Source organism: Salmo salar, chromosome 17 (genome assembly GCF_965601325.2).
Source record: "Salmo salar chromosome 17, fSalSal1, whole genome shotgun sequence".
Taxonomy (NCBI): domain Eukaryota; kingdom Metazoa; phylum Chordata; class Actinopteri; order Salmoniformes; family Salmonidae; genus Salmo; species Salmo salar.
In genome coordinates, this window is record NC_138307.1 from 17702814 (window position 1) to 17729182 (window position 26369).

The 26369-nt window shown below is 45.8% G+C and overlaps 1 protein-coding gene across 1 annotated transcript in view; it reads right to left on the reverse strand.

Moving 5' to 3' along the window:
• Window positions 1-269: 269 nt before the first annotated feature.
• LOC106575514 (prostaglandin F2 receptor negative regulator) overlaps window positions 270-26369 on the reverse strand; it is a 43467-nt gene continuing 17367 nt past the window's right edge. Inside the window, exons 5-11 of the mRNA XM_045699051.2 lie at window positions 21463-21782; window positions 21221-21341; window positions 18586-18805; window positions 18298-18482; window positions 16713-16820; window positions 2854-3159; window positions 270-2679 (exon numbers count right to left, since the gene is read on the reverse strand). Coding sequence (XP_045555007.1) covers window positions 2516-2679; window positions 2854-3159; window positions 16713-16820; window positions 18298-18482; window positions 18586-18805; window positions 21221-21341; window positions 21463-21782 — 1424 coding nt within the window. The 3' untranslated portion in view covers window positions 270-2515. The remainder of the gene's footprint in view (window positions 2680-2853; window positions 3160-16712; window positions 16821-18297; window positions 18483-18585; window positions 18806-21220; window positions 21342-21462; window positions 21783-26369) is intronic.

Below are 26369 nucleotides of genomic sequence, written 5' to 3' on the forward strand. Positions count from 1 at the left end.
CACTCATCACCAGAAGGGGAATGGAGGATACAGCACCAAAATCTGGGTCAATTTTTTGAAAGCGAGAGGAAGATGGAGGGAGAGAAAGAGGTGAGAAAAATAACTCACTGGAGGCTGACAGTTCTAAACAAAACACTCATCTGCATTTGTGGGGGGGGGGGGGGGGGGGGGGGGGTGAGAGAGAGAGGGGACACAGAAGCTATTCCCTGAAGAACGACAAGAGATGGAGGGGAGGAAGGAGGGATACAACAAACCAGCTTCAGTCTTGGTACTGTTATAAAACATTTATTCTGGCAGAAATATTTGAAGTTTTTCAGAGGCCTGGAAGCAGAGGCGAATCATAAAAAACCCTGATTGATCGTTACCCAGAGAAACATCGGCACAGAATAAGATATTCATGTCAGATAAAAATCCATATTGGGCTTTACAATCATTTACTAAAAGACTTATAAATCTATTTCAAATTACAAAAAATAAAATGACAGTAAGGATCTTTAAAAAGAACTTGGTGTTTTGTGTTGGTGGTTGTCCTATCCGTCTGTGGTTCTAGACTTTAGGGAGGTTCTTCGAATAGATCTCAGATCAGCTTCCCCAAGTCCAAACCTGAACTAAATAATTACGAGGTTGCACACAGAACAGACCTTGGGTCAGTGCTTAGGGACACCTTTCACCCACACAGTGGGACAGCTCGAGGCCTGATACCAATACTATAAAATGCATCTCTTTCCTTCAAGTACATGTCTGACCTTATACAGATGTATGGCAGCTGTAAGCCAGGGTTCCACTACACATCTTTCACCAATCCAGTCATGTCAGATTAGGAAGGATGCAATTTCTAAGTATTTTAACAGGGCCCTGGTTTTTTTTGAATGGCACACAGCAGCTCTTCTCCCGTCGGTGGCGCTAGTGAGTTAAACCAGGTCAGATCCCAGAGCCAAAGCCCCAGTTGGTACCTGGCCAGAACCTAGATACAGCTGGTGCCTCTCACAAGATGTGCATTCACACAGGGTTACATTGGCAGTGTGTATACAGGACAGTGTGTGTGTGTGTGTAGGGTTGTATGTGTGTGTGCACGAGGAGTGTGATTTTATTTGTAGATGTTTGGGTACATGGCATTGGGTAAGAGGAGTGTGTGTTTAACTGTTGTTGTGCATGTCAGTATGTTGAGTGTTGACAGCATATGGAGTGTGTGTATAGACAGGTTAGCATTTCAGGGGTGGTAGTTGACATCAGGTACAGGACCACTAAAAAGGCCTTCTGGGTCTAGGTTGGGGTAATTATAATACTGCTGGGCCAACCACTAACCCCAGGAACACACAACAGCCCTGAGAGCCATACATACAAACACACTTCCTTTCTATGGACACACAGCTATTGTACTGTACCAGAGACAGGGGAAGAAGACTCCCTAAGGGACTGGGCCCTACTAAACTGGGAGGTGACATGGAGGTTCCTTTCAGGAATGGGTTTGTTAACAGTTCTCTCTCTAATCCTTCTCCATTGCATTCCAGGGGTGTATCTCCATGCTCTGACTTCATCTGCACTGATGTGAATGAAACGGGTAGGCTTCAACCATTATATTGCTTAGATCCATCCTGTGTTTATTGATCAGTGCAGATGAAGGAGAGGAGACGAGGAAGCCACTTTGGGACTCCTTCAGTTAGAGCCAGGAATTGGCTGGGATAGTGTGTGGAGGACTGCAAGTTCCAGCTGGTTCCACACATTAATCCAGTATGCTACCTATATAAACGATCTCTCCCTCTGTGTCAGTCCATATCATACCACTCCTCTCAGTCAACCATTAGTCCATTCTCCCTTAATGGCCACCTTGCTCTTCAACCTGCCCCATATTACATCAACGTCATTCACAGTGGGGGTAGCACCAGGGTCAGTGTAGGGGGTTACAGCAGGTGAAGTCTGGGTCCATAGTATCTTTCACTCGCTCTACAGGAGAGCCTCTGAGGTCATCAACATGCCCCAGGGAACCTGGCTAGTTGCTGTTGAGTCACTGAAATGACATCACACCAGGATATGACATCACACCAGGAACAGGGCAGGACAAAATGGGTAAAGCGGCTCTCTTTCCCAGCCTCCGGTGTGGCAAACCACACAAACATAGTATACACACACACATCTCCATTTAAAAGCAGTCTCATTTCAAAAACTAGTGTTGAGGACAAACGTAGACAAAGTCCACTAAGGTAGGAATACTCCAGGGCTGTTTTGTGCAATACCTAACATCAATATGTTCACATAGGCAGACTAGATATCCTGCTCTCTCCTTTAGCAGTTTATTCAGTGTTTTTCCCCCTCTACAGATCCACAGTAAATGTCCTATTGTCTCTCCTCCTCCTCTCCCGTTGGTGCGCTTAAAAGCTCCACGGAGTGCACCCGAAGGGCTGTGATTGGTCAATTGTCTGCCGTTGCCGTGGTAATGTGCCGGCGCGGTAACGTCGCGCGTGCTCGTAGTTCATCAGCTGGAGAAGCGGTGGTCGCTCCAGCGGGCCTGTGCTAGTCAATCCATCTCCAGGTCCATGAGTTTGTTGCGTGAGCGAGGGGTGTGTGTGGTGTTGCGGCAGCAGCAGTGGGCACAGATGAAACCCAGGAGGAGAGAGAAGAGCCCCACGGACACAGAGGCTACAGAACCGTACAGCAGAGGCAGCTTCAGAGAGTCCCACACTGGAGGGAGACAGACAGACCGAGAGAGAGAGAGTGTTAGTTACTGTACACACACACACACACACACACACACACACACACACACACCACACACACACACACACACACACACACACACACACACACACACACACACACACACACACACACAGTACCCCCCCCATCCTTACTCACTGGGGAATCGTACAGTGAGGAACACCTTGGTAGAGGTGAGGTCTGCCCCGTGTGTCCAGGCCCCTGTGGAGGCAGACCGGTACCAGGGCGTGGCCTGGCAGTGGTACTCCCCGCTGTCGCTGTCCTGGGTGGCGTGGATGTTCAGGGCGTAGGTGTGTGTGTCTGTGCGCTCCAGGGACACGTCACTGCTGGTGTTGCGCGCCTCCTTCTTGACCAGACCGAAGCGGTCCACGCTGGCCAGTAGGGTGCCTTTGTTCCCCCCTCTCAGCCGCGTGAGGTACCAGCGTACCTCGTAGGCCAGGTCATCTGAGCAGAGGAAGGAAGAGGAGAGAATTCTATTAAAACCACTTCATTGGGTTTATGTAATAGAGCTAACATTAGCAGATTGAAACTGTGGATGTAGGGACAGGAAGAGGGGAGACTGGATAGAGCAACAGGAAGAGACATGGAGGGGAGACTGGCTAGAGAGAGAAGAGGGGGAAGGGACTGGGACGGAGAGACAGAAGAGAGGGGGAGGGGACTGGATAGAAACACAGAAGTGGAAGGGGGAGGAGAAAATGGCAAGTATTTTATAGAAATCCTTTCCATGTGGTTGAGGCCAAAGGTTTTATTAGTCTATCGCTGAACCTACAGTTAGTGTCTGGTGTTGCCACCGTCTCAATGTTGATCTGTGATGGGAATTCATGGATCTGAAGAAAACTCTACATATGAATAGACATGCTATCACTGAGAGAACATAGAACACAGTATACATCTTCCATATGGATACATCTATTTCTCTATCCATGTATTCATATATCTGTGTTTGTGTGCTGGGGGCTCTTAGCAGAGAGAGGAGCAGCTTTAACTGGTCATTAATGTGTCTAAATGGGACTATCATTACTGTCCCACCCACACACAGATTACACATCAATACTATGTGTGTGTCTACAGCCACCCTTAGAGAACATCTCACAGAAAGAGACAGAGGGAAGGAACAAGAGGAAGATAAAGAACAAGATGTTCTAGAGAAGAAGAGAAAAAGAGAGAGAGAGGGAGCAACGAGAGAGAGAGAGAGAGAGAGAGAGGGAGCAACGAGAGAGAGAGAGAGAGAGAGAGGGAGCAACGAGAGAGAGAGAGAGAGAGAGGGAGCAACGAGAGAGAGAGAGAGAGAGAGAGCAACGAGAGAGAGAGAGAGAGAGAGCAACGAGAGAGAGAGCAACGAGAGAGAGAGAGAGAGAGGGAGCAACGAGAGAGAGAGAGAGAGAGGGAGCAACGAGAGAGAGAGCAACGAGAGAGAGAGAGAGAGAGGGAGAGAGAGCAACGAGAGAGCGAGAGCAACGAGAGAGCGAGAGCAACGAGAGAGCAACGAGAGAGCAACGAGAGAGAGAGAGAGCAACGAGAGAGCGAGAGCAACGAGAGAGCGAGAGCAACGAGAGAGCGAGAGCAACGAGAGAGCGAGAGCAACGAGAGAGCGAGAGCAACGAGAGAGCGAGAGCGAGAGAGCGAGAGCGAGAGAGAGCGAGAGCAACGAGAGAGCGAGAGCAACGAGAGAGCGAGAGCAACGAGAGAGCGAGAGCAACGAGAGAGCGAGAGCAACGAGAGAGAGAGAGCAGCGAGAGAGGGGGAGCAGCAGCGAGAGAGGGGGAGCAGCAGCGAGAGAGGGGGAGCAGCAGCGAGAGAGGGGGAGCAGCAGCGAGAGAGGGGGAGCAGCAGCGAGAGAGGGGGAGCAGCAGCGAGAGAGGGGGAGCAGCAGCGAGAGAGACGGCAGCGAGACAGACGGCAGCGAGCGAGCGAGAGAGAGACAGACGGCAGCGAGCGAGCGAGAGAGAGACAGACGGCAGCGAGCGAGCGAGAGAGAGACAGACGGCAGCGAGCGAGCGAGAGAGAGACAGACGGCAGCGAGCGAGCGATAGAGAGACAGACGGCAGCGAGCGAGCGATAGAGAGACAGACGGCAGCGAGCGAGCGATAGAGAGACAGACGGCAGCGAGCGAGAGAGAGACAGATGGCAGCGAGCGAGCGAGGGAGAGACAGACGGCAGCGAGCGAGCGAGAGAGAGACAGACGGCAGCGAGCGAGAGAGAGAGAGACAGACAGACGGCAGCGAGCGAGAGAGAGAGAGACAGACGGCAGCGAGCGAGAGAGAGAGAGACAGACGGCAGCGAGGGAGCGAGAGACGGCAGCGAGGGAGCGAGAGACGGCAGCGAGGGAGCGAGAGACGGCAGCGAGGGAGCGAGAGACGGCAGCGAGGGAGAGAGAGACGGCAGCGAGGGAGAGAGGGCAACGAGAGCGTGAGCGCAACGAGAGAGCAAGAAACGAGAGCGAGGGCAGTGCCAGTGACCCAGAATGTGGTATGACTTCTTCAGTCAGATTTGATATCCTGTCCAGCAGCCTCTAATTACTGGACATCTTAACCACCAATACAGAGTTCTCTCCACTGGAGAGTTGGAGGTAAAAATAAATAAATAAATAGGTACTATGGGGTGAATCCTAACTTTAAGTAACATTTTCACTTCGTATCCCATTGACATCAATGTGTGACTAACTGAAGATTTGTCCATTAAGAATGCTAATACAAGGCCTACTTAGTGAAGAATATGAAGATGCTGATGGTAATGATGATGATGAATAAGATGGGGAAAGGCAGGAAGGGACACATCTATATTTATAGAGATGGAACGGAGGGCACAGCGACCACTCGTTTCCACAACCCCGGTGTCCGGATTCAAGAGGTGACTGGAAGTGACACGAGCCTAAACGTAGTGGACCGCTGGACTAACGGACCAATCAGGCCGATTCCTCCAGACCTTATTGAGGACTGGTCAGTGGACGTTAGTCTTAAAGGGATAGTTTGGTAGCTGGGCTGTTGTCAGTCTTAACTCTTTTCACTCCTAGAATTTGGACTGTATGGATAGGGCCAAATTGAAATGTTTTTAACAGAAGAAATATGAAAAATAATATAAATAACCAATGATAAGGGAACAGTTTGGAGATTAAGGGGAAATTATCTGACCAAAGGTTAGAACAACAGTTCACCTGACAAGGCTGAATCCAAACATTATACAGTCGTGGCCAAAAGTTTTGAGAATGACACAAATATTAATTTCCACAAAGTTTGCTGCTTCAGTGTAGTGTCTTTAGATATTTTTATCAGATGTTACTATGGAATACTGAAGTATAATTACAAGCATTTCATAAGTGTCAAAGGCTTTTATTGACAATTACATGAAGTTGATGCAGAGTCAATATTTGCAGTGTTGACCCTTCTTTATCAAGAGCTCTGCAATCCGCCCTGGCATGCTGTCAATTAACTTCTGGGCCACATCCTGACTGATGGCAGCCCATTCTTGCATAATCAATGCTTGGAGTTTGTCAGAATTTGTGGGTTGTTTGTTTGTCCACCCGCTTCTTGAGGATTGACCACAAGTTCTCAATGGGATTAAGGTCTGCGGCGTTTCCTGGCCATGGACCTAAAATATCTGTTTTGTTCCCCGAGCCACTTAGTTATCACTTTTGCCTTATGGCAAGGTGCTCCATCATGCTGGAAAAGGCATTGTTCGTCACCAAACTGTTCCTGGGTGGTTGGGAGAAGTTTCTCTCGGAGGATGTGTTGGTACCATTCTTTATTCATGGCTGTGTTCTTAGGCAAAATTGTGAGTGAGCCCACTCCCTTGGCTGAGAAGCAACCCCACACATGAATGGTCTCAGGATGCTTTACTGTTGGCATGACACAGGACTGATGGTAGCGCTCACCTTGTCTTCTCCGGACAAGCTTTTCCCCCAGATGCCCCAAACAATCGGAAAGGGGATTCATCAGAGAAAATGACTTTACCCCAGTCCTCAGCAGTCCAATCCCTGTACCTTTTGCAGAATATCAGTCTGTCCCTGATGTTTTTCCTGGAGAGAAGTGGCTTCTTTGCTGCCCTTCTTGACACCAGGCCATCCTCCAAAAGTCTTCGCCTCACTGTGCGTGCAGATGCACTCACACCTGCCTGCTGCCATTCCTGAGCAAGCTCTGTACTGGTGGTGCCCCGATCCCGCAGCTGAATCAACTTTAGGAGACGGTCCTGGCGCTTGCTGGACTTTCTTGGGCGCCCTGAAGCCTTCTGCACAACAATTGAACCGCTCTGCTTGAAGTTCTTGATGATCCGATAAATGGTTGATTTAGGTGCAATCTTACTGGCAGCAATATCCTTGCCTGTGAAGCCCTTTTTGTGCAAAGCAATGATGACGGCACGTGTTTGACAGAGGAAGAACAATGATTCCAAGCACCACCCTCCTTTTGAAGCTTCCAGTCTGTTATTCAAACTCAATCAGCATGACAGAGTGATCTCCAGCCTTGTCCTCGTCAACACTCACACCTTTGTTAACGAGAGAATCACTGACATGTCAGCTGGTCCTTTTGTGGCAGGGCTGAAATGCAGTGGTAATGTTTTTTGGGGGGGGATTCAGTTCATTTGCATGGCAAATTAATTGCAATTCATCTGATCACTCTTCATAACATTCTGGAGTATATGCAAACTGGCATCATACAAACTGAGGCAGCAGACTTTGTGAAAATTAATATTTGTGTCATTCTCAAAACCTTTGGCCACGACTGTACACTTCATTTTATGTGCATTTTACATTTACAGTACTTTTTGCAGCATTTCTCATAACGAAAATCTAAAAATACTCTGGATACATTCAGTAACATAGAAAATGGTTGCTTAAATGGGAAGAGGTCCATGATAAGGCGTTGCTCTGCCTTCTTGACATCTCAGGCGAGGGAAAGTGTCAGTAACATGCATGTCAATCCAAAAACGGCCCATTATAAATCTCAACGTGGTTCAGGTGTGCATCGTTTGAAAGCCTGTTCTATTGCCAAAATTACTAGTTATAAAATACGATCTTACAGTCGTAGGTTTCCACAAGGCACTTCAGTGCGTGTTCTGCTGCAAATTTTCTTCACAATACAAGAAATATAGGCTCATTCTGTTCAGAACAATCCAGGGTATGACATGTAATCTTGTAATTTTACACCAAAAATAGCTAATATAAACGTTGATACTGTAAATAAATACATTTTAAAATATGGAAATGTGAAGTACACATTATGACATCACACCGGTATTATAATCCTCATCGTCTCATCTTTCAGAACACAGACTCTTCTAGATTTACAGCATTCCCCCCACTCAGATTACAGCATTCCCCTCACTCAGATTACTGAAGTAGCCAAAATCATCCACGACGAGTTACAGGTGCTGAGACTAGTAGTTGTAAAAGTAGTAGTACGTTGCTAGGTAACAATGTAAACAATGCCACTTTATATGAACGGGACCATGTGTATGTTGTCTTATATCACGGGCAGGAGAGGCTCTAACAATGGGAACTCTGAACCACCCGCTGTATAAACACGTTTAGAACGTCTGCCAGTTGAAACTCATACAGCTCTGTAAAGCAGACAGCTTGAGCTCTGACGTCATATACAACATGTTACTGTACAGCCCCTGCATTCCAATTGAGGTGTTCATTAATGACCAAATCTGCCATTTTCAACCAGTATATGGGATGACAGGGGCTGTGAGTGTAAAGGGTTAATAGTTTGGTAGCTGGGCCATTTATATTGAATAGTAAGCAGAGTGTTTCTATGAAGCCACACAGTTCCCATCTGAAAGGATCTCCTAAGTTATAAAGCTTCATAAAGCCACCGTTTGCCTCCTTTGACAGTGAATACAATTATAACACAAAGGACAGGAAGAGAGAACATGAAGATATTGAAATAACAACACATCCCTGGAGTTGTATGAACACCCATTACACTATCCAAATAGAAGATGTCGAAAGAGGAATTAAGGTGAACCACCACACCTTAGAGAAACAAAAAGAAGAGGTACCTGCCAAGACCCCCTGTACCAGGCACTGCAGATAACATTCTCTCACACACATGCACACATGTCTGCGAGCACACACCCATCGTCACATTGCCTCAGATTGGTCCCAGCTGTTTCAGTGGACTGTAATTCCTTGAATATACTGCTCTTTGAACCACACGCGTAGCAACAATAACCAAGACGGCAAAACAAATACATTATCATCACCAGTGTTCCCATTAACAAGCTTGATCCCCACCACAACACAACAGTATGCTGTAAGATTCCTCCCACTGGACCTTTTATCCTCCCCCTCCTCTATCCTCCCCTCCCCCTCCTCTATCCTCCCCTCCACCTCCTCTATCCTCCCCTCCACCTCTTCTATCCTCCCCTCCACCTCTTCTATCCTCCCCTCCCCCTCTTCTATCCTCCCCTCCACCTCTTCTATCCTCCCCTCCACCTCTTCTATCCTCCCCTCCACCTCTTCTATCCTCCCCTCCCCCTCTTCTATCCTCCCCTCCCCCTCTTCTATCCTCCCCTCCACCTCTTCTATCCTCCCCTCCACCTCTTCTATCCTCCCCTCCACCTCTTCTATCCTCCCCTCCACCTCTTCTATCCTCCCCTCCACCTCTTCTATCCTCCCCTCCACCTCTTCTATCCTCCCCTCCACCTCTTCTATCCTCCCCTCCACCTCTTCTATCCTCCCCTCCACCTCTTCTATCCTCCCCTCCACCTCTTCTATCCTCCCCTCCACCTCTTCTATCCTCCCCTCCACCTCTTCTATCCTCCCCTCCACCTCTTCTATCCTCCCCTCCACCTCTTCTATCCTCCCCTCCACCTCTTCTATCCTCCCCTCCCCCTCCTCTATCCTCCCCTCCCCCTCCTCTATCCTCCCCTCCCCCTCCTCTATCCTCCCCTCCACCTCTTCTATCCTCCCCTCCACCTCTTCTATCCTCCCCTCCACCTATATCCTCCATCTCATCAACACCAGGATCCGCTAAGGAGAAATAAAACTAGATTGTCTTCACATCGAAATGAACTGAATAAAATACATTTGATTGGTTCATTCCATGTATTGATCCCCAGAGGGGGAGTTAGTTTTACCAGCAACAGCAGAAAGTAAAGACCAATAGTGGTAGAGACACTACAGGCATCCAGAACACAGAACTCAACAGGGATACTGCCACTGATGTCTGATAGAACAACGTCTATTACATGTGGGCCATAAAGCGCTGCTACAACATAGCACACAGGAATACTAAACACTGCATGGACCTCGTAGAATCACAATGAGCAGAACGGCCATTCCAATTACGAGCAATGGGCCATGACCGACGGGCAGCGGCCATTTTGGGTGTCTCATTTGGAATTGACGCTAACAAGTCACAACGTCGCGTAAATTCTATTGTGACGCCAATATTTGGGTGGAATGCGAAAAATGTTGTATTTCTTAGAGTTATGAGCTGATCTAAAGAGACATTGTGCAGTAGGGTGCCATTTGACACACAACACATGTCTGTTCTGTTGTGTTACGCCTTCTATTTCTATGCTCAAGCCGTCCTGCCCTTTATTACCAGAAGAACTTGAAGAGCCTGAGTGAGTCTCTCTTTCCCCACACCAGTGAGTTAGACTGTTCTCTCTTGACCACTCCTTTTAGGAGATCTCTCCAGTCTCCTCTTCTCCCTGTGAGGGGGGTAATGGACCATGGAATATAACTATTAATTACTGGCTGTAGAGGAGAGGAGAAGAAAACAGGGTTAGCAGGCTAGTTTGATTCTGTGGGGCAGGCTAGGAGAGAACAGGGTTAGCAGGCTAGTTTGATTCTGTGGGGCAGGCTAGGAGAGAACAGGGTTAGCAGGCTAGTTTGATTCTGTGGGGCAGGCTAGGAGAGAACAGGGTTAGCAGGCTAGTTTGATTCTGTGGGGCAGGCTAGGAGAGAACAGGGTTAGCAGGCTAGTTTGATTCTGTGGGGCAGGCTAGGAGAGAACAGGGTTAGCTGGCTAGTTTGATTCTGTGGGGCAGGCTAGGAGAGAACAGGGTTAGCAGGCTAGTTTGATTCTGTGGGGCAGGCTAGGAGAGAACAGGGTTAGCAGGCTAGTTTGATTCTGTGGGGCAGGCTAGGAGAGAACAGGGTTAGCTGGCTAGTTTGATTCTGTGGGGCAGACTAGGAGAGGAGACTAGACAGACTCAGTGAACTACTCTAGTCGTAAAGGATGGTTGAATCCTAGTCAGACTTTTACATGCTTCTTTAGTGGGTTTACATTTTTTACATTTTACTAGGCAAGTCAGTTAAGAACAAATTCTTATTTACAATGACGGCCTGCCCCGGCCAAACCCGGACGACGCTGGGGCAATTGTGAGCCGCTCTATGGGACTACCAATCACGGCCGGATGTGATGCGCTACTGGGCCGAGTCCACATTCCACTCCATTCAGAGAAAATTAAAACCAATAAACAATTTAATGTTCCATCTTTCTCTTGATCTTAATTTAACCTCCTGTTGTCCTTTTTATGTTATTTCCTCTCATGGTAGCAACTGGCACAAGCAGGGACAAAGTCTTCAGGTTCTCCCCTAAGGAAACAGACTCCGTAGTCTGGGTACAGAGTACAGAGACAGGATACAGAGACACGACAGCATCTGAGAAAAATAGCTGTTGCTTGTCAGCTCCAACTGCTGCCAAACAAACAAACACATAACTCTGCTCTTTGATGACAGCATCCTCGTGTCCCAACCACTCACACACTCTATACCTTTGCTGTGCATTCCTTACGTTGTGAACATCTGACGTCTCCCGTTAGTCTTGGTCCGCAGGCATCAACACGCCAGGCCAACAGCTAGCTAGCTTTCTCAACAGCATCAGTTCACAAGTGCAACATTCCCACCAACACACGTGCAGTCTGTCGGTCTCACACAATCGCCACACCAGCTGCGTCCTAATGGTCTAATATATATGCATTTCCTTGACGTCCACTAATCTGACAGGACATGATGATAGACCAATATATATTTTTTTATCCATCTGTCCAGTTATATCAGCTAGGAAAGGAAACAAGGAAAGGTGGCTGTTTGTGTCATCTTGCAGTCTCTCTGTGACGCTAGGTCTTGTGGGTAGGCTCATTCCAGTGCTGCATAGGAATGTGATTCTCCTGCTCAGGCTTGTTCCTGCACTGTAAATGTTGTATATAGAGTATCAATGTCGATTACTCAACACTTACACCAAACCATCAGTCCTGTCAGGTACTACCCAGTCCCTCTCCTTTCTATATAGCAGTGGTTCCAAACTTTTTATAGTCCCGCACCCCTTCAAACATTCAACCTCCAGCTGCGTACCCCCTCTAGCACCAGGGTCAGCGCACTGTCGTTGCCATCATTGGAAGCCTGCCCAACACACACACACACACACACACACACACACACACACACACACACACACACAATACATTTATTAAACATAAGAATGAGTGTGAGTTTGTCAAAAACCGGCTCGTGGGAAGTGACAAAGAGCTCTTATAGGACCAGGGCACAAAAAATAATAATAATCAACAATTTTGCTCTTTATTTTACCATCTTACATATAAAACCTTATTTGTCATAGAAAATGGTGAATAACTCACCACAGATTTAATGTGAAGGGTGTGCTTGAAAGGATGCACATAACTCTGCAATGTTGGGTTGTATTGGAGAGAGTCTCAGTCTTAAATCATTTTCCACAGTCTATGCCTGTATTTAGTTTACGCCAGTGAGGGCCGAGAATCCACTCTCACATAGGTACGTGGTTGCAAAGGGCATCAGTGTCTTAACAGCACGATATGCCAAGGCAGGATACTCTGAGCGCAGCCCAATCCAGAAATCTGGCAGTGACTTATGATTAAATTACATTTTCACAGAACCACTTGTTGCAATTTCGATGAGGCTCTCTTGCTCAGATATTGGTAAGTGGACTGGAGGCAGGGCACGAAAGGGATAACGAATCCAGTTGTTTGTGTCGTCCGTTTCAGGAAAGTACCTGCATAATTGCGCACCCAACTCACTCAGGTGCTTCGCTATATCACATTTGACATTGTCCTTAAGCTTGAGTTCATTTGTACACCAAAAAAAACATACAATGATGGAAAGACCTGAGAGCTCAAATAAGCAAAGAAAAATCACAGTCCATCATTACTTTAAGACATGAAGGTCAGTCAATGCGAAACATTTCAAGAACTTTGAAAGTTTCTTCAAGTGCAGTCACAAAAACCATCAAGCGCTATGATGAAACTGGCTCTAATGAGGACTGCCACAAGAAAGGAAGACCCAGAGTTACCTCTACTGCAGAGGATAAGTTCATTAGAGTTACCAGCCTCAGAAATTGCAGCCCAAATATATGTTTCACAGAGTTCAAGTAACAGACACATCTCAACATCAACTGTTCAGAGGAGACTGCGTGAATCAGGCCTTCATGGTTGAATTGCTGCAAAGAAACCACTACTAAAGGACACCAATAAGAAGAGACTTGCTTGGGCAAAGCAACATGAGCAATGGACATTAGACCAGTGGAAATTTGTCATTTGGTCTGGAGTCCAAATTGGAGGTTTTTGGCTCCAACCGCCGTGTCTTTGTGAGACACTGTGTGGGTGAACCGATGATCTCTGCATGTGTATTTCCCACCATAATCTATGGATGAGGTGTGATGGTGTGGGGTGCTTTGCTGGTGACAATGTCTGTGATTTATTTAGAATTCAAGGTGCACTTAACTAGCACAGTTACCACAGCATTCTGCAGCAATACGCCATCCCATCTGGTTTGGGCTTAGTGAGACTATCATTTGTTTTTCAACAGGACAATGACCCAACACACATCCAAGCTGTGTAAGGGCTATTTTACCAAGGAGGAGAGTGATGGAGTGCTGCATCAGATGACCTGGCCTCCACAATCCCTAGACTTCAACCTAATTGAGATGGTTTGGGAAGAGTTAGACCAAAGAGTGAAGGAAAAGCAGCCAAAAAGTGCTCAGCATATGTGGGAACTCCTTCAAGACTTTTGGAAAAACATTCCAGGTGAAGCTGGTTGAGACAATGCCAATAGTGTGCAAAGCTGTCATCAAAGCAAAGGGTGGCTATTTGAAGAATCTCAAAATATATATATATATATATATATATATATATATATATATTTTGATTTGTTTAAACCTTTTTTGGTTACTACATGATTCGATATGTATTATTTCATAGTTGATGTCTTCACTATTATTCTACAATGTAGAAAAGAGTAAAAATAAAGAAATTCTAGAACAAATAGAGGTTCTGAAACTTTTGACCGGTAATAAGTAAATATATAAAAACATCAAATTGATTAGAAATACAGTGTAGACATTGTTAATGTTGTAAATAACTATTGTAGCTGGAAATTCTAATCAATTTGATGTTATTTTAAATTAACAAAAAATGTGCTTTTCTTTCAAAAACAAGGCACATTTCTAAGTGACCCCAAACTTTTGAACGGTAGTGTATATATTTGTTTTAAATGTGAATCACGTTTTTATCATACATACCCCCGACGACATTTGGGAATTATGTTTGGGAATACCTGCTATATAGGCTATCACTGTGGATTACTCAACATTTACACCAAACCATCAGTCACGTCAGCTACTATCCAGTTCCTCTCCTTTCTATATAGAGTATCACTGTGGATTACTCAACATTTACACCAAACCATCAGTCACGTCAGCTACTATCCAGTTCCTCTCCTTTCTATATAGAGTATCACTGTGGATTACTCAACATTTACACCAAACCATCAGTCACGTCAGCTACTATCCAGTTCCTCTCCTTTCTATATAGAGTATCACTGTGGATTACTCAACATTTACACCAAACCATCAGTAACGTCAGATACTATCCAGGTCCTCTCCTAGACATCTGTTACCAAGTCTCTCTGCCATTTGGCTTCATGTGGTATTGTTGACAGTTTTACAGCACCTCACACATCCTACATCAACAGGATTAATATGGGGATTAGATATGCCCCACCTCTGTAATAGAAGAAGGAATAAATAGTGTTTGTGTGCGCGCTAAGACAACAAAGGTTGGGTAACACCATCCGGTGCATGACTAAATGACAGCACACACACACCTACCCACGTGAGTTTAGGACACCGCAGACGGCACGGTTGGGCAATACCGCATCAGTCGGCACATGACTAAACGAAACAAACCACTGCCACACCTGAAGGAAACGAGATGTCTGTTTTAGTATCAGTAGGATTTGTTGGAACAGTTTGTCTTGAATAGTGCGTCACAATACCTATTGTGAGGCATCACAACCAAGACAATAAGAAGGTAAGTCTGGTTCACAGATGAGACATGGCATTCTTAAACCTACAGGGTCTGTAGGCTTTTACTCCAGCCTAGCTCTAATTAATTAACACCTGATTCAACTAAATAAAAGGTCTTGATAATCAGCTGATTGGTTGAATTGGGTATGTCAGTGCTGGGATGGAACAAAACCCTAGGCTACACCCAAAAGCCCTCACCACTGTTGGAGAAAATTCTGCCGTCGATTGAGAAGACAAAATGCCATTCTAACCCAAAAAAGCCATGAACTAACTAACAGATTCTAACAGTGTAGTTCAGTCATACCATTCCCCTGCATCCTTCCAGCTGTCTCCCTGTAGGTAACTAACTAACTAACAGATTTTAACAGTGTAGTTCAGTCATAACCATTCCCCTGCATCCTTCCAGCTGTCTCCCTGTAGGTAACTAACTAACAGATTTTAACAGTGTAGTTCAGTCATAACCATTCCCCTGCAGCCTTCCAGCTGTCTCCCTGTAGGTAACTAACTAACTAACAGATTCTAACAGTGTAGTTCAGTCATACCATTCCCCTGCATCCTTCCAGCTGTCTCCCTGTAGGTAACTAACTAACTAACATATTCTAACAGTGTAGTTCAGTCATACCATTCCCCTGCATCCTTCCAGCTGTCTCCCTGTAGGTAACTAACTAACTAACAGATTCTAACAGTGTAGTTCAGTCATACCATTCCCCTGCATCCTTCCAGCTGTCTCCCTGTAGGTAACTAACTAACTAACAGATTCTAACAGTGTAGTTCAGTCATACCATTCCCCTGCATCCTTCCAGCTGTCTCCCTGTAGGTAACTAACTAACTAACAGATTCTAACAGTGTAGTTCAGTCATACCATTCCCCTGCATCCTTCCAGCTGTCTCCCTGTAGGTAACTAACTAACTAACATATTCTAACAGTGTAGTTCAGTCATACCATTCCCCTGCATCCTTCCAGCTGTCTCCCTGTAGGTAACTAACTAACTAACTAACTAACAGATTCTAACAGTGTAGTTCAGTCATACCATTCCCCTGCATCCTTCCAGCTGTCTCCCTGTAGGTAACTAACTGCTATGTTCCACCATCAGGAAAAGAAGCTGTAACTGCCCATAAGATTACCATGACATTCCATTACGTTCTCTGATATGCATGTGAATAACAGGAAGGCTTATGTGTGTGTATGCATGTGAATACACACACAGACACCGACAGCTGGGGTTCGGAAAAATGACACATAATTACACAATCACATTCAGACAAACACACAGCTGCTATGAGCAGAACTCTCTGTTCTGATCTGACCGGTCTCGTGGACTGAAGAATATAGAAAGATAACAATATGAATGAGACAGAGAGGAGGAGGAGGAGAAAGGAGACAGAGACCGACAGACAGACACAGAGTTATGTAATCTAATGGCTGAGGGAGGGACAGGAAGACAGAGAGAGTTGATAGGAGAGAAGGAGACAGAATGACTTCCAATAAGAGATCACACTGCCCTCCTCCTGGAGCTGGGAGAACAGTGATAAGAGAGGCAGGAGGAGGACAGGAGGAAGGGAGGAAAGGATGGAGAGATGTGAACAGGAGAGCTGATAAGAAACTAATTAACTCAGTCTGTCTCAACACTGGAAGGTTGTGTCTTATGGATACAGCTATCACCTGATGAGAGTGAGTGTGTGTGTGTGTGTGTGTGTCGTCTCCTACCTGACTTGGGGGATGCTCCAGAGACGCTGAGGGCACACACCATCTTGGCGGTCTCCCAGGGATACACAGTGGTGGTGTCAGAGTGGATGGCCACGGCGAATGTGGGGCCTACAGGAAGGAACACACAGAGGTTAGAGGTCAGGGGTTACATTCACTGTGTTTACACCCCTAACACTGGTCCTTCGCCAGGTCTTTCAAAGGTGCTCATCCAAACAGCTCCTCTCAGCTCGCTGAGCCAGTCAGAGTGTGTGTGTGTGTGTATAAGCACCTACAGAAGGACTCAGTATGGTGTCTCCTCTAACACATGTTCAACACACATGAGAAAGAGAGCCAGTGATACAGATCATTGCGGCTTCTAACTGATTTGTCCAGGAGAGGTTGGTTATGGGGTGCCGATTTGAAGCTTCCACCCCACAGAGAGGAAGAAGGGCTGCAGGTAGCCTAGCGGTTAGGAGCGTTGGACCTGTAACCGAATGGTTGCTGGTTCGAATCCCCGAGCCGACTAGGTGAAACATCTGCTGATGAGCAAGGCACTTCACTATATTTGCTCCTGTAAGACGCTCTGTATTAGAGCGTCTGCTAAATGACTCACATTTAAGAGAGCGTGTGTCTTTCCACAGTGAGAGAGATGTAGAGAGAGAGAGTGCTCAAGGGGTCTACCTCCCCAGAGACAGTAGTAGAGGTTTCAGTAACTGATTACACCTCTCTCCCACGAACATCAAACACAGCCAACTAGGCCGATGCAGGGAATGTGTGAGAGAGTGTATTTAGAGTTCATGGTTGAGAGAGTATATTTAGAGTTCATGTGAGAGAGTATATTTAGGGTTCATGTGTGAGAGTATATTTAGAGTTCATGTGAGAGAGTATATTTAGAGTTCATGTGAGAGAGTATATTTAGGGTTCATGTGTGAGAGAGTGTATTTAGAGTTCATGTGTGAGAGTATATTTAGAGTTCATGTGAGAGAGTATATTTAGAGTTCATGTGAGAGAGTATATTTAGAGTTCATGTGAGAGAGTATATTTAGGGTTCATGTGTGAGAGTATATTTAGGGTTCATGTGTGAGAGTATATTTAGGGTTCATGTGTGAGAGTATATTTAGGGTTCATGTGTGAGAGTATATTTAGAGTTCATGTGTCAGAGTATATTTAGAGTTCATGTGAGAGAGTATATTTAGGGTTCATGTGTGAGAGTATATTTAGGGTTCATGTGAGAGAGTATATTTAGGGTTCATGTGAGAGAGTATATTTAGGGTTCATGTGAGAGAGTATATTTAGAGTTCATGTGTGAGAGTATATTTAGAGTTCATGTGTGAGAGTATATTTAGAGTTCATGTGTGAGAGTATATTTAGAGTTCATGTGTGAGAGTATATTTAGAGTTCATGTGTGAGAGTATATTTAGAGTTCATGTGAGAGAGTATATTTAGAGTTCATGTGTGAGAGTATATTTAGAGTTCATGTGAGAGAGTATATTTAGAGTTCATGTGTGAGCTTCAGTAAAAGTCTAGTGGGTATAGACTCAGTAGGACACAGAAGATATTACTATGTAACTCAGTGGTGATCAGGGTGTGTGTTCCATCCTCGTACCAGTCTCCTGGAAGTTGATCTGGACCTTGTTGGACTTGGCGCTGACAGCTTTGGTCCAGGCCTGGCCTGGTTGTTTGGTCCAGGCGGTGATGTCACACCAGTAGAAGCCCCTGTCAGCCTGCTGCACTCCGGCCAGACGGAAGCGGAACTCAGCCGGACCCGTCTTAGTCAGAACCAGGCTGTCCCTGGGAGCCAGAACCCAGTTTAGTTTCAACATAGCTCACTAGTAATAACACCACAACTTCATTCATCTTATGATACATACGGCTCAGTACTGTGTGTGTTTACCTGCGGTTAGGGTCAGTAGCCCCTCCATGTTGTAGTACAGAGTCAGGACTGAGAGAGAGGACGGTTCTGGTGGCAGAGTCCAAGCTCTCCTGAGTCTGCACCAGCACAGAGTAGCCCGGGTCCTGCAAGTGCACATGGGATATGGTACAGCTCATCTCAAAGGTGGCTCCGCCCGCCACCGCCTCACGCACACGCTGCGCCACGGCGGTTAGAGACGGACCTGGAGAGAGAGAGATCAATCAATCAATCAATCAATCAATCAATACATCAATCAGTGAGTCAATCAATCACCAAAATGTTCATCCTTATGACTTAGAAAGCTGCCTGGAGCGCAACCTAAATCAAGGACCATGAGAGCAACTGGGATTTGTGCGATCGTGTGGGCCGGATACCGAGGTAACGGCAAGGGAAGCAGTGCAATCAATCAAGCTAGAGCCTGAGGCTAGTAGAGTGGTAGGGAGTAACCAGGACTACAGACAGACAGTAAACAGTCAGACGCTCTGCAACCACTGCTACTCTAACCTAACAACCAGCTGTCAGTAGTAACCACAGGGACTGAGTGGACAGACCATCAGTAGGAAAGTCCGGACTTCATGAATGGACAAAGACACTGACTGAGCTCTGCAGAGAGAGATGGACAGAGAGAGTGAGATGAAGAGGGAGGGATTAACAGAGAGAGAGAGAAGGGGAATCCCAGAGTTGCTGGGAGGAAACAGAGGAAGACAGTCAGAACTAGAAGGAGAAATAAAAACTCCCTACTGTATATCCTCATCACATCTCATCGCTATTCAGTAGCTATTACACTAGATCGCCATCATCTAACCAGCCTCACGGGGTTCAGTTTGTGTGTGTGTGTGTGAGAATGTGGAAGCCGAAGGGCAACTGTTGAGAACTATTTAGACTCAAATCAACAGTGGAAACTAGGACTCATAGCTGTCACTCAGGGCAGCTGTCTAGGTCCCTTACTTTATTCAATCTTTACTAATGTCATGCCGCCCGCTTTGACTAAATGACTCAACACACGTCAGCAGCTACTACAGCGACTGAAATGACTGCAACGCTCAACAAAAAGCTGCAGTTAGTTTCAGAGTGGGTGGCAAGGAATAAGTTAGTCCTAAATATTTCTAAAACTAAAAGCATTGTATTTTGGAACAAATCATTCACTAAACCCTAAAACCTCAACTAAATCTTGTAAGAAATAATGTGGGAAATTGAGCAAGTTGAGGTGACTAAACTGCTTGGAGTAACCCTGGATTGTAAACTGTCATGGTCAAAACATATTGATACAACAGTAGCTAAGATGGGGAGAAGTCTGTCCATAATAAAGCGATGCTCTGCCTTCTTAACAACACTATCAACAAGGCAGGTCCTACAGGCCCTGGTTTTGTCGCACCTTGACTACTGTTCAGTAGTGTGGTCAGGTGCCACCAAAAGGGACTTCTGCAATTGGCTCAGAACAGGGCAGCACAGCTGGCCTTTGGATGTACACAGAGAGCTAACATTAATAATATGTAAGTCAATCTCTCCCAGCTGAAAGTGGAGGAGAGATTGACTTCATTACTACTTGTTTTTGTGAATGCACTGAGCTGTCTGTTTAAACTACTAGCACACAGCTCAGACACCCATGCATACCCCACAAGGCATACCACCAGAGGTCTCTTCACAGTCCCCTAGTCCAGAACAGACAACGGGAGGCGCACAGTACTACATAGAGCCATGACAACATGGAACTCTATTCCACATCAAGTAGACCACCCTCCCTATTGTATATAGTTCTGTCCTTGAGCCATTATTGTCCTGTTTTATGTCATGTTTCATGTTTTGTGTGGACCCCAGGAAGAGTAGCTGCTGCTTTTGCAACAGCTAATGTGGATCCTAATAAAATACCAAACCCATGCAAGCAGTAAAATTAGATTTAAAAAACAGAAAAATTCACCTTATGGAACAGGGGGGACTGTGAAGCAACACAAACATAGGCAGAGACACATGCACGCACGCACGCACACACACACACACACACACACGGATTTTGTAATGTAGATGTGGTAGTGGTGGAGTAGGGGCCTGAGGGCACACCGTGTGTTGTGAAATCTGTGAATGTATTGTAATGTTTTTAAAATGGTATAACTGCCTTCATTTTGACAGACCCCAGGAAGAGGGGCTGCTGCCTTGGCAGGAACTAATGGGGATCCATAATAAATACAAATACTCCCACGCCAAACTGACTGACACCATCTCTGGTATGTTAGAGACTGATGCATCCGTCCGTGTGTGTGTGTGTGTGTGTGTGTGTGTGTGTGTGTGTGTGTCTTAGGCTTGTGGTGTGCCATGGTACAGGCTTTCCTGTTGTCAGACATACATTGGCTCCTCTACATCCTCTGCCATGTTTGTTGAGCAGCCAACATGAAACAAGCCAAGGTTACATGGTAATGTTCTACATCCTCTAGCTTGGACTGCCATACAGAACACACGTCCCTTATTACCTCAAACACATCACATAGAAAACAAATGAACATAGCAGAATGACTAATGTATTAAATAGCAACATTGTTATATTCAGGTGGTTTCATCAAAAGAGAAATAAAAAAGGATGGAGGGAGGAGCGAGAAGATATGAGAGCGTCATCACTACTTACGTTTGGCTTCCCATCGGACGGTCAGAGGGGGGGTGAGGAACTCTGCTACCTCCTCCATTCCACCCTGCCTAGAGGGAGTCCACGCTGTCACACTGCACGCATACGCCCCCATGTCCACCTCCTGATGGTACACACACCTTGTTAGCGGCTCTTCCTTTATTACAAACTTGTGTGTCTAACAAATGATTGTGCTTGAGGTACACACACCACACACACACACACACACACACACACACACACACCTGTGTGCGTAGGAAGCGGAGCTTGAATGTATCCGGCTCTACTCGGGTCAGAAGGATGGCACCAGACTCCAACCTATCACGGTACAACGTCCCAGACTTCAGGTTGCCGTGGGCATCCAGGGAACCAATAGGGAGGGTGGTCTGCGTGGTTGTCAGGCGGTCGCCGGGTGGACCAGGAAGTGGTGTGTACTCCCAGGCCACGCCCAGTCGGCCCCCTGCAAGGAAGTGTGTGATGTTGGTCACATGACACGCCAGCTCTGTGGGGTCACCTGTGACCTGCGGGGTCGACGAGGGGGTAAGGGTCACTGCGAAATTAGGCTCTGGAGGGAGGGACAGAAAGATGGGGGGAGAAGAGAACGAGAAACATGAATAAAACAGACTCTAAATGTCAGTAAAGGGACATGGTGAAATAACATCCACCTTAGGGCATTCAGGGTAGTGTAACATGTTGACTCCTGCTGTATACACAACCAGATCACTTAGTTATAAATGAATCATCTGGAAGCCACTTCACATCCACTAAGGTAGTGGTGAGCAGAGCTCTTCCCTGTCTGGAGCCATGACTCCAATGGGTGGTGTGTGTGTGCGGTTATTTGAATATCTGAACAGGCGTTAGTATTCAAATAATTGTGAGTACTCATTTCTTTGAGAGAGAAAAAAAGTGTTTAAGTATTTTTCCAAGGTAAAATATCCATGTGACGTTGTTATACCATGACCTTTCAAATTATGAATTTAATAAAAACAAATAATGTAATTCATGACATGCACCCCATAAAAGACTGGTAGCCAACCGGTAGCCTTCACGTGTGTAGCTTGTTGTTTATGTTGGCCAATCAAAGCGGCAAAGAGGCTCAATGTGTAGCAAGTGGAAGGAGAGTTCACTAATGCAGTGCAAGATAGAACAAAAATAACCAACAGGTAGGCTGTTTTATCTGAATGGGGTTGGGGAGAAAGCACAGCATATGGCCTCAATTAGCCTAGCTAGCTATAGCTGGCTAGCTAGCGTCTAGGCTCCTGCAATCAAGAAAGGTATTGATATATGGGATGATAAATTGCTTCTACAAGTTAGCTTGTCTTGGCTGTAGTCACGTTGCCTTGGTTACTTGTCTCGCTAGCTCCCATCTCACTGGCCCCTCAGCAGAGCAACAGCCTCTCTCCTTCCCACAGCAGTGCTCAGGTTAAAAACTTAAGCAATAAATAAATAACATACTTTTTGTATTACGAATATCTGGATATCTGACAAAAATTCATGATACTATTCGAATAGTGAAATTATTTGTAAACCCCATTCCTATTGTGTGTGTGCGGGCGCAAATGGGGCAGTCAGGCTTCTCAAACACACACAGTGTATCAGTGTGAAACGACCGAGGCTCACACACACACACACACACACACAGTGTATCAATGTTAAGTGTCAGTGGCAGAGTGTGTGTGGGGTCTCAGTAGGTGATGGGGTTGGTATCTCAGTCAGACCTCTAGTCCACAGATTGTCCCTTTATGCTCCAATGAACAGGGAACACACATATTCCTTGCTCTCGATTAGTGTGTGTGTGGTCGTGGGTTTTCCACGTTGTGTCATTTGGACGTCACAGGGGCTGAATCATGCACTGTCACCATCTGCTACACTGCTGTGAGGATCATCACAAGCTCATCTGCGAAAATCCTCCTTCCTTTGTGAGGAGAGAATCCCCGCCAATTACCCATGTGCCCATTCCTCCACTCTCATCCCTCCTTCTCACACACACACTCACACACCACACACACACAGTAGATCCATTAATAGACCAAAGGAAGACTCACACTGCAGAACGACTCAAACACATTTCTTGCTAATGGCCTACAAATGGAACGAAACACACATTATAACAAACTCACGTGCCCACACAAGTACACAGGTGCACAATCACCCACCCACCGCTACTTACCCAAGACCGGATAAACTGAGGCATTATACACAGGACAAGAGCTGTTCCAGGGCCATTTGTTAAGAGAATAGAAAGCTGATATCTAGTCCACCCAGTAGAGAGCTGATAGCAGGCAGTGAAGAACACTACTCAGCTCTGATAAAGAAGGTAATGGCCCTCAACAAAACAAAAGACTAATGCACATTTTGAAACCGAACACCACAACTAGGTTTCCATATGCCTGGCTGTGGTTCCCAACTGGTTGGTATGGACCACAGAGATGCTCTTCATACATATATGCATGTAATTATATGGACCTGATGCTGGGCTGTGATTGTGGCTAAAGACTGGGGTGGACTATGCACTCTAGCTAGAACCACAGTTCTGTTTACTTGAAAGGTTGTATTGAAACATGGTTTGGGTATAGCCTAGCACAGCATAGGGGTTGACAACCACTGATCTACAAACTAACCACATTCAGGATAATGTGCTTGCTTGCCTTAAGAGTATGTGACCTATAAAAAACTACAAGCACACGCACACACACACACACACGCTAAACAGACAAGACACTTCGGAGGACATTTCAGTTGATTAAAAGCTCTGCTAAAACCAGTTTGTGTTTCAATTGATTTGGATCAGACCTGTCTTAGGGTTGTGTCAGCAGGGGCAAGCTGACGCACTGTTAACTGCCAGATATCTCTGGGGGGGGGGTGTGTGTGTGTTTAAGTGACTCACTGTTAATACAGGTCTGGAGTTTCAACAGTAAACACAGCCTGGCCTGTGTTTGAAATAGGTCATCCAATCTTACATCAGAACGAAGTTCAGGTAAGAACATAAAATGTGTTGTACTTTGACCTTGTACAGTAAGGGAACAATATACTTCAGCCACCATGTTTCCCTGGGAGCTAAGAGTGCGGCGTTTGAGTGTGGAGTTCTGCTCCGTTTTCAAGTGTTTTGGTGTGTTACCATAGAGATAACATCCATTTATAAACAGACAGGAACTATCTGACCAACTCAACTCCAGAGACATTTACTAACGCACTACAGTTCACCTGTTCATACTGACTACCACACAAACCAGACGTAGCTAATGAAATTCTGTATATTTCATGAAAATAGTTAAACATTGGTGCCGATAAATAAACACACTCAAGTGTATGTGTCTGCACACACACACACACACACACACACACACACACACAGCTAATATAGTTAGTGTGTCTCACACATACGCTGTGCAACAAACTAAAACGCCAAGGGGAGATTTAATTATTAGGACAGAGCAAGCAGGTGTTCTATCTGGAGTGAAGACAGAGACAGATGGATGAGCAAGGCGAGAGAAAAGGAGAGCGAGAAAGAAAAGGGGACTGAGGAATGTTCTCAGAGGACCCTCTCCACTGCCAAGAAGCTCCAGCCTTCATCGGAGGGTCTCTGGTTTCACTGGGGTGTTTGAGCATATGGTGTGTGTCTGTGTTGAACCAGAAATGACCCAGAGTGCATTCCTCCACCCAGTCTCCACCCTGTCAACACCCTCCATCATCACTTTTCCTCCATTCCCTCAGCAGAAAGCAGCCACTGAGCATCCTGAAGGCTGACTCAGACACTGAAGGGTATATGGAGAGAGAACCAGTGGTGGTCGGTGCCGTTTATGATGAGGGAGAATGATCATTTATTTTATGATCATAGCGCCTTATTTCCTGTTACAGCATATTGGATTCACCCAGCTCAGTGTAACATCGTTAGGTTTAGGCTACTACATGATACGCTAATCTTCCCTATACCCATCATGAGGTTGTTACAACCTAGCCTATGACAATGTTATCAGCATAGGTGCACAGGTCGAGGTCATTTTTTGTAATCAAGGTGACAGACAGTGACACATTCAATACCACCTTCCACACCCTTGCCTGCATCTAGCTGATCTAGGGTGTAATCATTAGTACATCATGGTGCTACCCTACAGAGTGCTGCCGAGGCTACTGTAGACCTTCATTGCAAAACGATGTTTAAATCAATGATAACGATTTGGTGAATACATTTTGTATTGTTTTATCTAAAAAGTTTAACGGTTTATTTTTTATGAAATTCACTGAGGATGGTCCTCCCCCTCCTGTGGAGCCTCCACTGGAGAGAACCCATTGAACTCTATGGTGACTCTGGGTGATTGTATGGGAGAGGCGACACAGCACTAACCCCACAGGGGGGTTTGTAGGATGGAGGAAGAATAATAGTAACTTAAAGTTGTAACATGTCACTTTTTGGGCGACCCGTCCAAATTCACATAGAAATGTGAGTTATAGATCTGTCATCCTCGTTGAAAGTTTTGGCATCTTTTAATTTCGGTTTTGTGCAGCAGCCTCAAACAACTAAAAATAGATTTTGGGCTATTGAAAAGGTATTTCACAGCAGTTTAGGTGGTACCGTGTGATTATCTACAGAATGACTGCTTGTTTTGTCAAACTGAAATTAGGCGAACTATTAGAATATTAGCAAACAGGATTTCTGCATGGCTCATTAAGTGTGTGTGTGTAACCACAGGAGGCTGCTGAGGGGAGGATAGCTCATAATAATGGCTGGAATGGAGTAAATGGAATGATAAACACTTGGAAACCATGTTTATGTTACCATTCCATTAATTCCGTTCCAATGATTACTATGAGCCATCCTCCACAACTAAGGTGCCACCTGTGGTGTGTGTGTTGTCATGCTTCCGTCATCATTGTGACATAAAATACCTATTGTTGTGATGGACTGCAGATGTAGAGTCAAAGAATAGTACCAATCAGTCAAGGAAAGACTCACCAGGGTAGCCCAATCTGTAGCTCCATAGGGGATTAGAAGGACACAGTGACTTCCAAGTCTTTATACTACACCTCTACTGTTGGACAGAGAGGTTTATGGTGGTTGGAGGTATCCTGGATAGAGTGTGTGTGCGCACATTACTACATACAGTGCATTCAGAAAGTACTCAGACCCCTTGACTTTTCCCCCATTGTTGGG